At 44.0% G+C, this 12,329-nt stretch overlaps 1 protein-coding gene across 1 annotated transcript in view; it reads right to left on the bottom strand.

Moving 5' to 3' along the window:
• Window positions 1–12,329, bottom strand: part of Stpg4 (sperm-tail PG-rich repeat containing 4) — a 61,586-nt gene that overhangs the window by 29,385 nt on the left and 19,872 nt on the right. Inside the window, exons 4-5 of the mRNA XM_031356898.1 lie at window positions 10,338–10,402; window positions 10,040–10,094 (exon numbers count right to left, since the gene is read on the bottom strand). Of these exons, the coding sequence (XP_031212758.1) occupies window positions 10,040–10,094; window positions 10,338–10,402 (120 nt within the window). The remainder of the gene's footprint in view (window positions 1–10,039; window positions 10,095–10,337; window positions 10,403–12,329) is intronic.

Here is a 12,329-nt window from a genome sequence, read left to right as displayed (position 1 = left end):
GCCCCTTAGGACAAACAACAATACGAACTAACTAGTACCCTCTGAGCTCCCAGGGTCTCAACCACCAATCAAGGACTGCACATGGAAAGGTCTGATTGTTCTGGCAGCATGTGTATAGTAGAGGATTGCACATTTGATCATCAATAGGAGGAGAGGACCTCAGCCCTGTGAAGGTTCTGTGCCCCAGTGTAGATGAATGCCAGGGCTAATAAGTGGGAGAGGGTGGGGTGGCAGGCATGGGGAAGGGGGAGGCAACAGGGGTTTGTTTTTGTTGTTTTTGTTTGTTTCTTTGTTTTTTTGGAGGGGAAACTGGGAAAGGAGGAATTTACATGTAAATGAAGAAAATATCTAATAATAGTAATAAAAAAGGACATTTGGGAGGTCATTTTATGTGTGTTTTTTGTTGTTGTTGTTGTTTTTCATGCTTGACAGTATTTTGTGGAGGTCAGAGGACAACCTAGGTATTGATCCTAACCTTCTGTGCCGGACGGTTTTATGTCAGCTTGACACAAGTTAAAGTCACCTGAGAGAAGGAAACATCAGTTAAGAAAATGCCTCCATAAGCCTGGTGATGATGATACAAGGGATAGGGGTCAAGGCCAGCCTGGTCTACAGAATGAGTTCCAGGACAGCCAGAGCTACACAGAGAAATCATGTCTAAAACAAAACAAAACAAAACAAAACAAAACAGAAAAGAAAGCCTACATAGCAAACCAGTAAGCAGCACCCTCCTTGGCTTCTGCTCCTGCCTCCAGGTTCCTGCCCTGTTCCAGTTCCTGTCCTGACTTCCTTCAATGGGAAGAACAGCAATGTGGAAGTGTAAGCCACATAAATCCTTACCTCCCCAAACAGTCTGGTCATGGTGTTTCATCAAAGCATCAGAAACTCTAAGACACTTTCTTTGTTGTTCACCGTTCCATATGCCAATCTAAGTGACTCCCAGGCTGTGGAGAGCCGCTTGAGCCGTGCCCCGAGACTGTGCTGGCTTCCATCATCCCGAGAGCGAGCAGTCTCGTAAACAAAGCCCTTAGTTGGTTAGGCTTGCTGCCCTTGGTTGCTTCAGCATTTGGTGACCTATCTGCTTTTGCCACGTGGCCCATTGGGATTGGCTAAGCTTGGGAGTGCTTAACGGGGGCATTGCCCTTGGTGCTGAAGTTTTAATGGCCGAGGGCCTTGACCTTGGTGCTGAAGACTGTTGAAGGTTCCTGAATAAACTGCTAAAAAGAAGAGCTCGTGGGTCGCGACTTTCTTGCTGGTCGAGGCAGCACGATAAGTGGTGGCTCGTATGGGGAACTCACTCCTCTTTCACTTGAGGAGACTCAGAACTTTTTGCAGTCAGGGCCACCGGTTGGTAAGTTCCCAAGTAAGTTGGGGCAATAAGTACCTCAGAAGTAGAGGCAATAAGGACCTCGAAAGTAGAGGCAATAAGGACCTCGGGAGTTGGGGCAATAAAGACCTCGGAAGTAGAGGCTATAAGGACTCCAAAAAGGAGCAATAAAGTTTCATGGAGTAGCGAACCAAAAGTAAAACAAAAGTGAAGATGGGTGCTTTGCAATCACACCCAATTTTTCTGGCTCTTCAAGAGCTGTTATTGTCAAAAAAAAATTAGAAATTAAGAAGAGCACACTGGAGAGGTTCCTCACTGAGTGTGACACTGCTGCCCCTTGGTGCGCAGTGTCTGGGAACCTCACCCTTTCATGCTGAAATAAGCTAGAGAAGGATCTAGATTTCTCCTGGGACCAGGGTACTTTAAAAGCAGGTGTAAGACCTGTGTAAAAAAAGCTTGTTAGGAGCTGTTTGAAAGATCAGCGCTGTTATAAGGCCGTGAGAGGGGAAAGCCGCATTAAAACAGCTGAAGGAAGAGCGATCTGTAAAGTCAGAGAAGGAAGCTTCAGATACCGAGTGGTCTGATACAGATGAGGAATTACAGGTTTTGATTGAAAAGATTGAGAGAAGCTCTATTAAAGAGTAGTGCAGGAAGAAGGGCCCAGAGAATGACACAGGCCCCCAGGCTGCGTGCCGTCAGTGCCTCCCCCCTATAATCCAATCAACAATGGGGGGTCAGGCCGCTCATTTTGCCCAGAAGTTTGGTGAGTGGTAAGGTCAGAGCTCCAGCTCGCCTGCCCAGTTTTTCAAGATGCTCAAGAAAACAGATATGAGGAACCGCTCAATTTTAAAGTAATTAAATCCTTGGCTAAATCTGTTCGTACTTATGGCATTACTGCCTCTTTTACTTTAGCTCAGGTGGAGGCTCTTAATAGACATTGCATGATGCCAAGTGACTGGAGCGGTCTGGCTCGCACTTGCCTGAGCCCGGGGCAATATTTGGATTAGAAGACATTTTTGATTGAGTATGCTATTAAGCAAGCTGCCACAAATCAGGCAACAAGAAATCAGGCTTGGAATAGAGACATGCTACTAGGGCAAGGCAAATTTGCAAATCAGCAAACAGGGTATCCTGTACAGGTGTTTGAGCAAGTAAATCAAATTGCTATCAAGGCCTGAAAATCCCTACCTAATAAAGGAGAAGTGAGTGGAAATATTACCAAAATATTACAGGGCCCCAAATGTATTTAGGAATGGTTCTAAAACGGGTTGTGGGGCCTATTTAATAGAAAAACAAGAGCCCGTGTTATGTCAATTCCCGCCGGGCTCTCCTCAAGTAGTTAAACTAAAAATAATAATTGAAGTTTTTAAAAATTGCTAATTTGCTTTTAATTTGATATCTGATTTGGCTTATGTTGTTAATGCTGTTAAAATTCTTAAAACTGCTGGCCCCATTAAAATTAATAATACTGTTTGTGCGTTATTAAAAGATTTACAAAATTTAATTTGGCAACGAAGAAAGTTATTTTATATTCAGCATATTCGTGCACATACAAGATTACCCAGACCATTAAGTAAAGAAAATGATGTTGTAGATCAATGGACTAAAATAGAATGTATATTTATGAGTTCTTCATTGGAACAGGCTAGACAATTTCATCAGACTTTTCATGTAAATGCTAAGACTTTACAGATGAAGTTCCACCTGTCGCGAGCTGATGCCCGACAGGTGGTCTTAGATTGTCCTCAATGTATAATCCATCATCATCCCCCTGGCATAAATGTCAATCCACGGGGCCTGCCCCCTCTTAAGATTTGGCAGATAGATGTGACACAGTTTCTAAATTTAGAACTTTAAAATATGTTCACGTATCTGTAGATACGTGTTCTGGAATCATTCATGCCACCCTTTTGAGTGGAGAAAAGGCATGCAATGTCATCTCGCATTGCCTAGAGACATGGGCTGCTTGGGGCAAACCCCAGCAGCTAAAAATAGATAATGGACCTGCCTATACAGCTCAGACTTTTATGTCCTTTTGTAAACAGATAAAAGTTCATGTCTCCCATGGCTTGCCATATAATCCTCAAGGGCAAGGAATTGTAGAGCGTGCTCATCACACCTTAAAAGAGCTTTTACAAAAACAAAAATGGGGAATTGGCCAAGGCCATACCCCAAAAGAAAGAATAGCCCTTGCCCTTTTTACCTTAAATTTTTAAAATTTGGATGTGGATGGCCTTTCTCTGCAGATCGTCATCAGTGCAGCAGAGGTTCCTTGAAGGGATTTGTGAAGTGGAAGGATATGATCATGGGCATATGGCATGGTCCTGATCCAGTGTTGGCATGGGCGAGAGGATCTGTTTGTGTTTTTCCCCAGGGTTGTTTGGAGCCTCTGTGGGTTCCCAAATGACTGACGCGGAAGTGTGCCACGCAAAATGAAAAGATCGTGCCTGAAGGTTCTGTGCATCCTCCTGCTCCTGTTCCAGATGGAGAGCCAAGCGGAACTGAGGAAATTGGTTGGCGAATTTTGAGGATCTGATGGATCAGCTGAGATTGTCCATGGTTACAGTCAATTCCACACGGGTAGATGTTGGGTTAGCCTCTGGCTTGTCATCTTGGAAAGAATGGGCAAGCATGGGGGCTATGGTTGGTCTCCTATTGCTGGTCTGCCTTGTGGGCCTGTGGTATATTTACAGGATCAGGTTCACTCAAAGGCGGGAGGCAGCCATGATTGTGCAGGCATTTATGGCCATTGAGGCAGGATAGTCTCCCCAGGCATGGCTGGCAGTCATGCAGAAACGATCGTCACGTTCAGGCTGCAAGGTAAAGCACTGCACTCCAGGTCAGCTTCTAGCGGCCCTGAGAAGAGCATGTCTGATTGTACGCGGGTTGATACCCCAGGCCCCGCCTCTGAGAAAAAGGTATCTGACGGGTCTGGTACTCTTTGGGTGGATGACACCTAAATGAAGATCAGTACAATGTCCCTGTTTCCAGCATCAGAGATCAGACCTCTACTCTTGCCTGTTTCATTTAAAAACTAAAAGGGGGAACTGTGGAGAGCCGCTTGAGCAGCGCCCCGAGACGGCGCTGGCTTCTACCATCCCAAGAGCGAGCGGTCTCATAAACAAAGTCCTTATTTGGCTAAGCTTTCTGCCCTTGGTTGCTTCCGCATTTGGTGACCTATCCGCTTTTGCCACATGGCCCATTGGGATTGGCTAAGCTTGGGAGTGCTTAACGGCGGGGGGCGTTGCCCTTGGTGCTGAAGACTGTTGAAGGTTCCTGAATAAACTGCTAAAAAGAAGAGCTTGTGTGTAGCGTCTTTCTTGCTGGTGGAGGCGGACACGACACCAGGCTTCTGTGGGTTCCTGTCTCTATCCCACATCTTGCCTTAGAAGCACCAGATTAAAGATACATACTACTGTACCCAGCCGTACTGGAGACTTGAACTCAGGTCTTCAGGCTTTCGTGGCAAGTGCTGTACCCACTATGCCATCTTTTCAGACCTACTGTGTTGGAAAATATTTTTATTCCACTTTCACAGTTGATTGCTAGTTGGGCTGGACATAGATTCCTAGGTTGAAAACTATCTTTCTCGCCTCACTGTTGATATTACTAGGAGAATCTTCCTCTCCTGTTCATAGAATTCTATCTTAGTTAAGTTTCCATGCTGTGTATCTCCTTCTCCTGTGCCTGATAAAAACCTGTGCGTATGGCTGGGATATACTGGCATCGGCCAATTTTTTTTTTTTTTTTGTGGTTGGTGGGGTAGAAGGGCACTGAGTGTTGATCCCAGGGTCCTTCACAAGCTGGGTGAGTTCTCTACCACTTGCCTATATTTACATCTTGTCTCATATATCCTTTCTATGTAATCTAGGCCACTCTTAAACTCCTGAAACTCAAGTAGTTCTCTTGGGAGCCTCTGCCTCCCCAAGTGGCTGAAACTATACATACACACCAAGTGCACCAATTCCACCAATATTCTGCCCAGGTGGCAAATGTTCAATGGTCAGCATTCCATATGAAGAGGTGGGTGGGTGCCAGATCAATACCTCTATACAGTTTTAATCCAGTGCCTAGTTTCCTTCTAGTATTAAGGGACAGGTGGACATGATAGCAACCAGTGGACTATGGTCACTGCTTCTGTGACCACAGATCAGCTTCTACTACCTGAAGACCACAGTCATTCCTTAGGCAGGCCTGCTCACATTCTTAGGATCATTATGGGGAGGGTGTAAATCTTAAGTCTTCCCTTAATGGCCGTGTAACTTTAGGTAATTAATTTCCACTCATTGGCTTCCCAAATAAAGGTATATGCTACTACCTCACATGGTGAGGATAAACGGACCTGTCTATGCCCAATATAGAATACTGGTGTCTGCAGCCAGAAACCACTGCACAGGTAACTTACTAAGCTGCTCCCAGGCCTGACTCCCTAACCGTTCTATAAATATCATATCAACTTATAGCAAAATTAAAATGAATGATAAAGCCAGCCACATGAATTTTCTCAAAAAAGAAACTGGATTATAATGGCCTAAGTATTAGAGTTAGTACATTTATCTGGCTAAGTATATGAATTCATACATTCATCTCCAAACCATTCAAATTAAGGTGGTCTTACAAGCACTCTGTGCTAGCACACGCCTGACAGACAGGCCATCGACTTCCTCTGAGGGGATCAAAGGGTATAGTAGCTTACAAGTTTATGGGTTTGAGCCAAGCCTACATTGCTCCAGGAAGGTGTGTTCAGGACCGACATGAATCACAGCACCAGGTGCCTGCCTGCGAACATTTTCCCTGAAAATAAAGAGACCCTTTTCTGAAGGACAGGATGTTCCAAATTAGCGAATTGATCTTATTCAGAAGATGGAATTGATAAGGTGGTGTCCAAGATAAGACAAGAGCTAGGACCTCACAAAAGAAACATTCCAGAATACTGGCAAAAAATGTTAGTCAAGTGTCTCATACTACTTCACACATTCATAGAACTTGGAGACATTGTGTCTCTGTGCCTCATGTTAGAAGGTGTGAGGTCTCCAAAATGGAGCCACCTTTAAGTTTAGGAGGAGAATCAGTGTGTTCTACCAAGATGGCGGCATGCAGCAAGACATAGCCAAGGAATCTTCCAGAACGAGCACGCATTAGAAAGCATTAGTTTAGCTTGTTCTGGGCCTCTCCAGTGCAACTGATGTATTAATGCCTTTGAGCATTACTGAAAGAATTTCTTGGGTTTGTTTGTTTCTTTTGGCTTGAGAAGCTGGGGTCCTTAACAAGCTAAACAAAACTAAAGCAGCCACTGATGTGTAGAAAATAAGACGTCCCAGAAGCATGTAGCTTGACAGGGAGCAAAATCAAAATGTATCAAATGTTACATACATTAACATTAAAACTGGTACCATTATTGAAGGTAGGGAAGGTGTGCATGTGTGTGTATGTGTGTGTGTGTGTGTGTGTGTGTCACACAGCACTCTTCTACTTCAGTTGTGTCTGCATGACAGGTCTAAAAAACCTGATCACAGACCTGAGGCATACGGCTTCAAAGGGAGCTAGCTAGCCTCCTGAGTATTCAGTCGCTGACATCTCCCAGCTCTGATGTGTTCCAGATTGGTCTCTGCTAAAGTCTGTGGAGGGATCTGCGTGCTTTCTTTATTCAGGCATAAAGGTACCCTAAGACATATGTTCGTTATAGCCAAACAAATTGAACAATGTTTCCCGACCTCCATAATGTTCTAACTAAACCTAATCGGTGCTGAGCTGATTCTCGGTCTGGAATTTCTCAAGGATGTTACCTATTCAGACAGATTGTCTCCAGAGAAGGTGAAAGAGATCAGGCATTAAAGTTTACTGACAACAAAGTTAGTTTATGGCAAACTTATTACATATTAAAGGGAAGTTGGTCGGCTCCCCTGGCAAATTGGGAGTCTGCCACAAATGCTCCCAGGAATCACTCCCAGGAGCTAAAGGAATGTATTATTCATGAAAGGTTAGCAAGAATGAGACCCCATGGTGCATACTTCTGACAGCCCAGAAGAATTACATAGTTGGGTGTTTGCTTAGGGCAGCCAAGATAGCCCAGCAGGGAAGAGCACTATTGTTCTTCCAAAGGAATCATTTACACCTGGCTGTTTGATTTACTGACTTTGATGTGACTGCTACCTGCCTACTTTATCCCTGACATTCACCCTGTTTCTGTATAAGACTGACTTTTTGTTTTGTTTTGTTTTGTTTGTTTGTTTTTTTGTTTGTTTTTTTGAGACAGGGTTTCTCTGTGTAGCCCTGACTGTCCTGGCACTCACTCTGTAGACCAGGCTGGACTTGAACTCAGAAATCTGCCTGCCTAGGCCTCCCAAGTGCTGGGATTAAAGGCGTGTGCCACCACCACCACCCAGCTTAAGACTGATTCTTATTTTGTGCAAATACACTCAGATCCCACACTTCTTTGTGTCATTTCTGTTTGTCATTCACCGAATTCCTTGCCTACCAGGCCAGAACTCTCATCACCCTGCGGAACAAGGGGTCCCCACAGAAACCGATTTATAGTCTATACAGAGAGAATTTAGAGATTATACCTAATGTTTAAAAAGAAGTTGTGTAAGAAATATAGCCAAGCAGTGTTGTCACATGCCTTTAATCCCAGCTCTAGGAAGGCAGAGGCAGGTGGATTTCTGTGAGTTTGAGGCCAGCCTGGTCTACAGACTGAGTTCCAGGACAGCCAGGGCTATGCAGACAGCCCTGTCTCAAACACCATGCTCCCCCCACCCCCCTGCCCAAGAAAAATGATGATATTAGAAGAAATACATCTAACAGTTAAAGATGAAGGAGGAGGAGGAGCCCGGGAAGAGACCTGCCGTTCATTAGGATCTATGGCATTAGCTGACATTTAACCGTGGATGGGTATTATTTTGGGTGAGAATAAAAATATTTTTAAGAAATCATATTTGCTCATTCCCCCGCCTGATGACACCAAACAAGGGTTTTGCATAAGGAATGGTTTTGTTTGTTTGTTTGTTTGTTAGAAGATGAGCTTAGATAAATGAAAACTGTAATCTTGGCATTATGTCATTTGGTAGAGTAGCTAAGGCGTGGCACAGCTCTTAAGACTGTTACTGCTCTTCAGAGATCCGAGTTCCAGTCTCAGCATTCACTTCAGACCATTCAACCACCTGTAAGCTAGCTCCAGAAATCTGACACTCTTTTCTGGCCTACATGGGCACTGCAACACATCACACATACTCAAGCGTGAAGACACACACACACACACACACACACACACACACACAAATACATAAAAACTTGTTTTAAAAATAAGTTAATAAGTGCACTACCTCCTATCATTTTTGTATAAAAAATAAGTCAATATTATTGACAATTTCAAACAGTATAATTCATTGTTATTAAATTAATTAAGTTAATTAAATTAATTAAAGCCATTATATTGTACAATAAATCTCTTTTTCTTTTCTTCCTTTCTTTGGTACTGATTACTGAACCTAGCTAGGCCCTTTCATACACCAGGCAAGTGCTATACCACGGAACTAAATTCACAGCCCCATACAATGAATTACACACACACACACACAATATATATATATATATATATATATATATATATATACATATATGTATATATATATTCCCCCCCACAGTGAAATTCCCAGTGTGTCTACTTTAAATGCATGGTTAGTTTGAACTGGAAACATGCATCACAGGCTCATATTTTGGATGCCCAGTCTGTGGCTTGAGGTGCTGAGAGTTGGAATCATTGCTGAGGTGAACGAGGCACTGTGGTTTTGGAGCTCTGGGGTCTGGTTCCTAGAAGCAATGTGTGGAACTGCAGGCCCCAGGAGTCCATCTGTGTGCAGAGCATGATGGGCCATTAGGGAGAGAGCTGGAAAAACCAGAACCTGGTGGATGCACAGGTGGTCGAGAGATGTCGGAGAAATGGGGTCCTCTGAGAACCGGACTGCAGGCCTTACATTATGTTTGGCAAAACAAAAATTAATTCATTTTTTAAAACTTGGTTGTGTCCTTCCCATTCCCCGAAAATGGAAGTGAGCCCAGATTAAAAAGAAATGGACTGATTAATTTGGAAGAGGAAATTTCCAAACCACACCATCCAGGCTATAACAGGATCATTCCTGCCTGCTTTCGGCTAGATTTACAATAGGAAAGGGCAAAGGGCTGACCAGAAGGACTTGGGAAGTGTTCAGTTTGGTGGGGAGAGGGGTGTGAATACAGTTAAAGTTGTAGGCAAAGCGAGTACTGCGGCCAAAGCCCATCTGTGCACCACTATTTTGAAAGCTATGGAACCTTCAGGAGGTCAGGCCTCGCTGGCCGAAGCATGTCACTGGGGGCTCACCTACTTGTACCCACTTCTAGTTCCGGCCTGCTTTTTCTGTACCCACAATCCATATTGACATTGGGATTTACCCTCGGCATTGTACGTTCTGTGAGCCTGACCATGGTGTGGACAAGCCAGGGCAGCATGCTTTAGGCACCGTAAACTCCGTAACACCGGAAGGAAGTCCTCCCTCTCCTAAGCCGCTCTTGGCAGGCATTTTGTCAGAGATGCATAGAACAGAGCTATAGCTAAGGTGCATAGCTTGTATTAACTGCCGTGGTCATTCATTCATAGCTTACTCACTATGTGAGGAAACAACACTATAGCAGGGGCAAGCATCAAATCCATTAGCATTAACTCTATATTTTACTTACAGGAGTGAAGTAATTTGGTGGAAATCTTTGAACTGTAGAACGAAATACGAAGCTCCTTTATGAAAAAAAGAAAAAAGAAGAGAAAAAAATGGTTTTCTAATTCTGTTGTTTTGTTTTTTTTTCTTTTTGAAAGTGAAAATCTTTGTAAACATGTTGCTCATCTATCACTAAATACTTTAAAGCACTAGTCATGAAGTGCATGGTGAGGTTTAAAAGCCACAGGTATTGGCACATAAGCACATATGTAAAGATGAGGGCTTGGGTGAGATCCACAGGGGCTCAAGAGGCGTTTAGTTACCTGGCTGGGCTCTTGGAAACTGGTGCAGGAAGGATCTCATACTGCCCTGGGGAAAGATGGAGCGACTAAACAGGAGGGACAGACAGACAAATACAGCTCATTAGCGCACCATATTATCTTCATGCACATATACAGTTTGTTTGTTTGTGACACAGTCTCACTGTGTAACTTTGACTGTCCTGGGACTAAATATATAGAGCCTTAACTCACAGCAATCTACTTGGCCCAACACAGTGCTGGGATTAAAGACATGCGTTTCTATGCCTGGCCCTACTTATGTAAGTTTAAAACCTTGTTTACAGGATGTTTCACAATAAAACTGAGGTGGGTAATGACCCTGCCCTTTCATTTGTGTGGGAGTTGCCATTAGCACTTTCCCCACCAGAGCAATATTCTTGTTTAGGTGGCCAAATTATATCACACATTGTTATCACCTAAGTTCTTGATGACATTAGGGTTCACCCTTGGTAGTGCACATTCTGTGAGTTTGGACAAATGTATAACAGTGTGCGCACATGCGCGCGCGTGCACACACACACACACACACACACACACACACTAACTATGATACAGAGAATTTTCCCTGCCCTAAAATCCTCTGTTGTTCTGCTTGTCTACCTCTCCTTTCCATCTAATTCCTTACTGCCTCCGCCTCCATTTTGGTCCTCCCACACCTCATGTCGCACCTTACCTCCTCCATTTTGCTCCCCTGACCCTTCATGTCCCATAGAGACAGAATAGGGTGGGCCTAACATGTGTCAAGGTTTGTCTCGAGGATGCAAGCCATCTTCAGAGGGGTAAGTGACCATAAATGGGAGCTGCTGCCTCCTCTTCTGGACTCTTCCTTACAACGCTTCGCATCGCATCGGCAGTTTATGGGAACTTCACCAAGACACGACCTTCTTGAGGTAACAGTTGTGCCTACTTCTACGTCTTTTGTGAGCCAGACACAGGCAGACTCAAAACAATGCACGGGCCTAGATCAGCAGCCTGGTGAAAGAGCAGGCAAGCTGTGTGAGAGACCTTGGGGTCCTGTACCACAGCCAGGTACTGTGCCTGCCATGTTCTGGGCCAGCCTGCCTTCTTGGCAACAAAAGTTTGTTCCCTATATCCCCAAGAACTGATTGGAGAGCCCTATGCTTGTGCCAACCATGCACGAGCACGGGACCCTGTAATGCCTCATTTGCATGGTATCTTTGCTTTTTCCTGGTTTCTCTTTTGATTAAGCAAGAGAACCCAAGGCTCAGAGAATACTGCCAAGAGCCTGCAAACTAAGATTGAAATTTACAGACTAGGGGATGTCCCTCAGGGGGCAGGGTGCTTGTCTAGCATGCACTAAGCTCTGGGCTGATCCCCAGCACGGCACAAATCAAAGGAGGTTACACATGCCTGTAATTCTACCACTTGGGATAACAGTTTAATGATCAGTCCTATCTACAGAGCAGATTTGAGGACACTGTGGGTCATACAAGACTGTCTTAAAATAGTAAATAACAAAATAAAAACCTGTGACATTGAGAGCCAGAAAGATTGATGATAATATAATTAGAATCTTGTAGTCTGTGGTCATTTCAGATCAGCTTCTAATACTTAATATATATTTAGGTTTCCTGTATGTCTTTCTGCTGCTTGAAAACTTGTTTCTTTTTAGAGCTGAATAATATCCCATTGTCTCAATGTGCTACAATCAGTTAACTGTCTACTGAAGAGCAACCTAGATGCTTCTAAGTCTTAAACAAACATGAGAAAAGCTTCTATAAACATCAGTGTGTGTGTGTGCAAGCATGTACACGCAGACATGTGATTTCAAATCCTATGGGTAAATTCAAATTCAAACCGCATGAAATCACACGGTTAGAGGATGTAAAACATCTGAAAATCTGTCTTCTCTGTGGCTGTCCCTCTCTGAGTTCCCTCCCAGTATGTGTGGAGAGCGGTAGAGCTGGAGAGGCATTCGCCTTGACAAGATGGCGCCTACATCCACTGTCGACT

This window comes from Mastomys coucha, unplaced genomic scaffold (assembly GCF_008632895.1).
Source record: "Mastomys coucha isolate ucsf_1 unplaced genomic scaffold, UCSF_Mcou_1 pScaffold6, whole genome shotgun sequence".
NCBI classification, from domain to species: Eukaryota; Metazoa; Chordata; class Mammalia; order Rodentia; family Muridae; genus Mastomys; species Mastomys coucha.
This window is presented reverse-complemented; position numbering and strand designations above follow the sequence as displayed.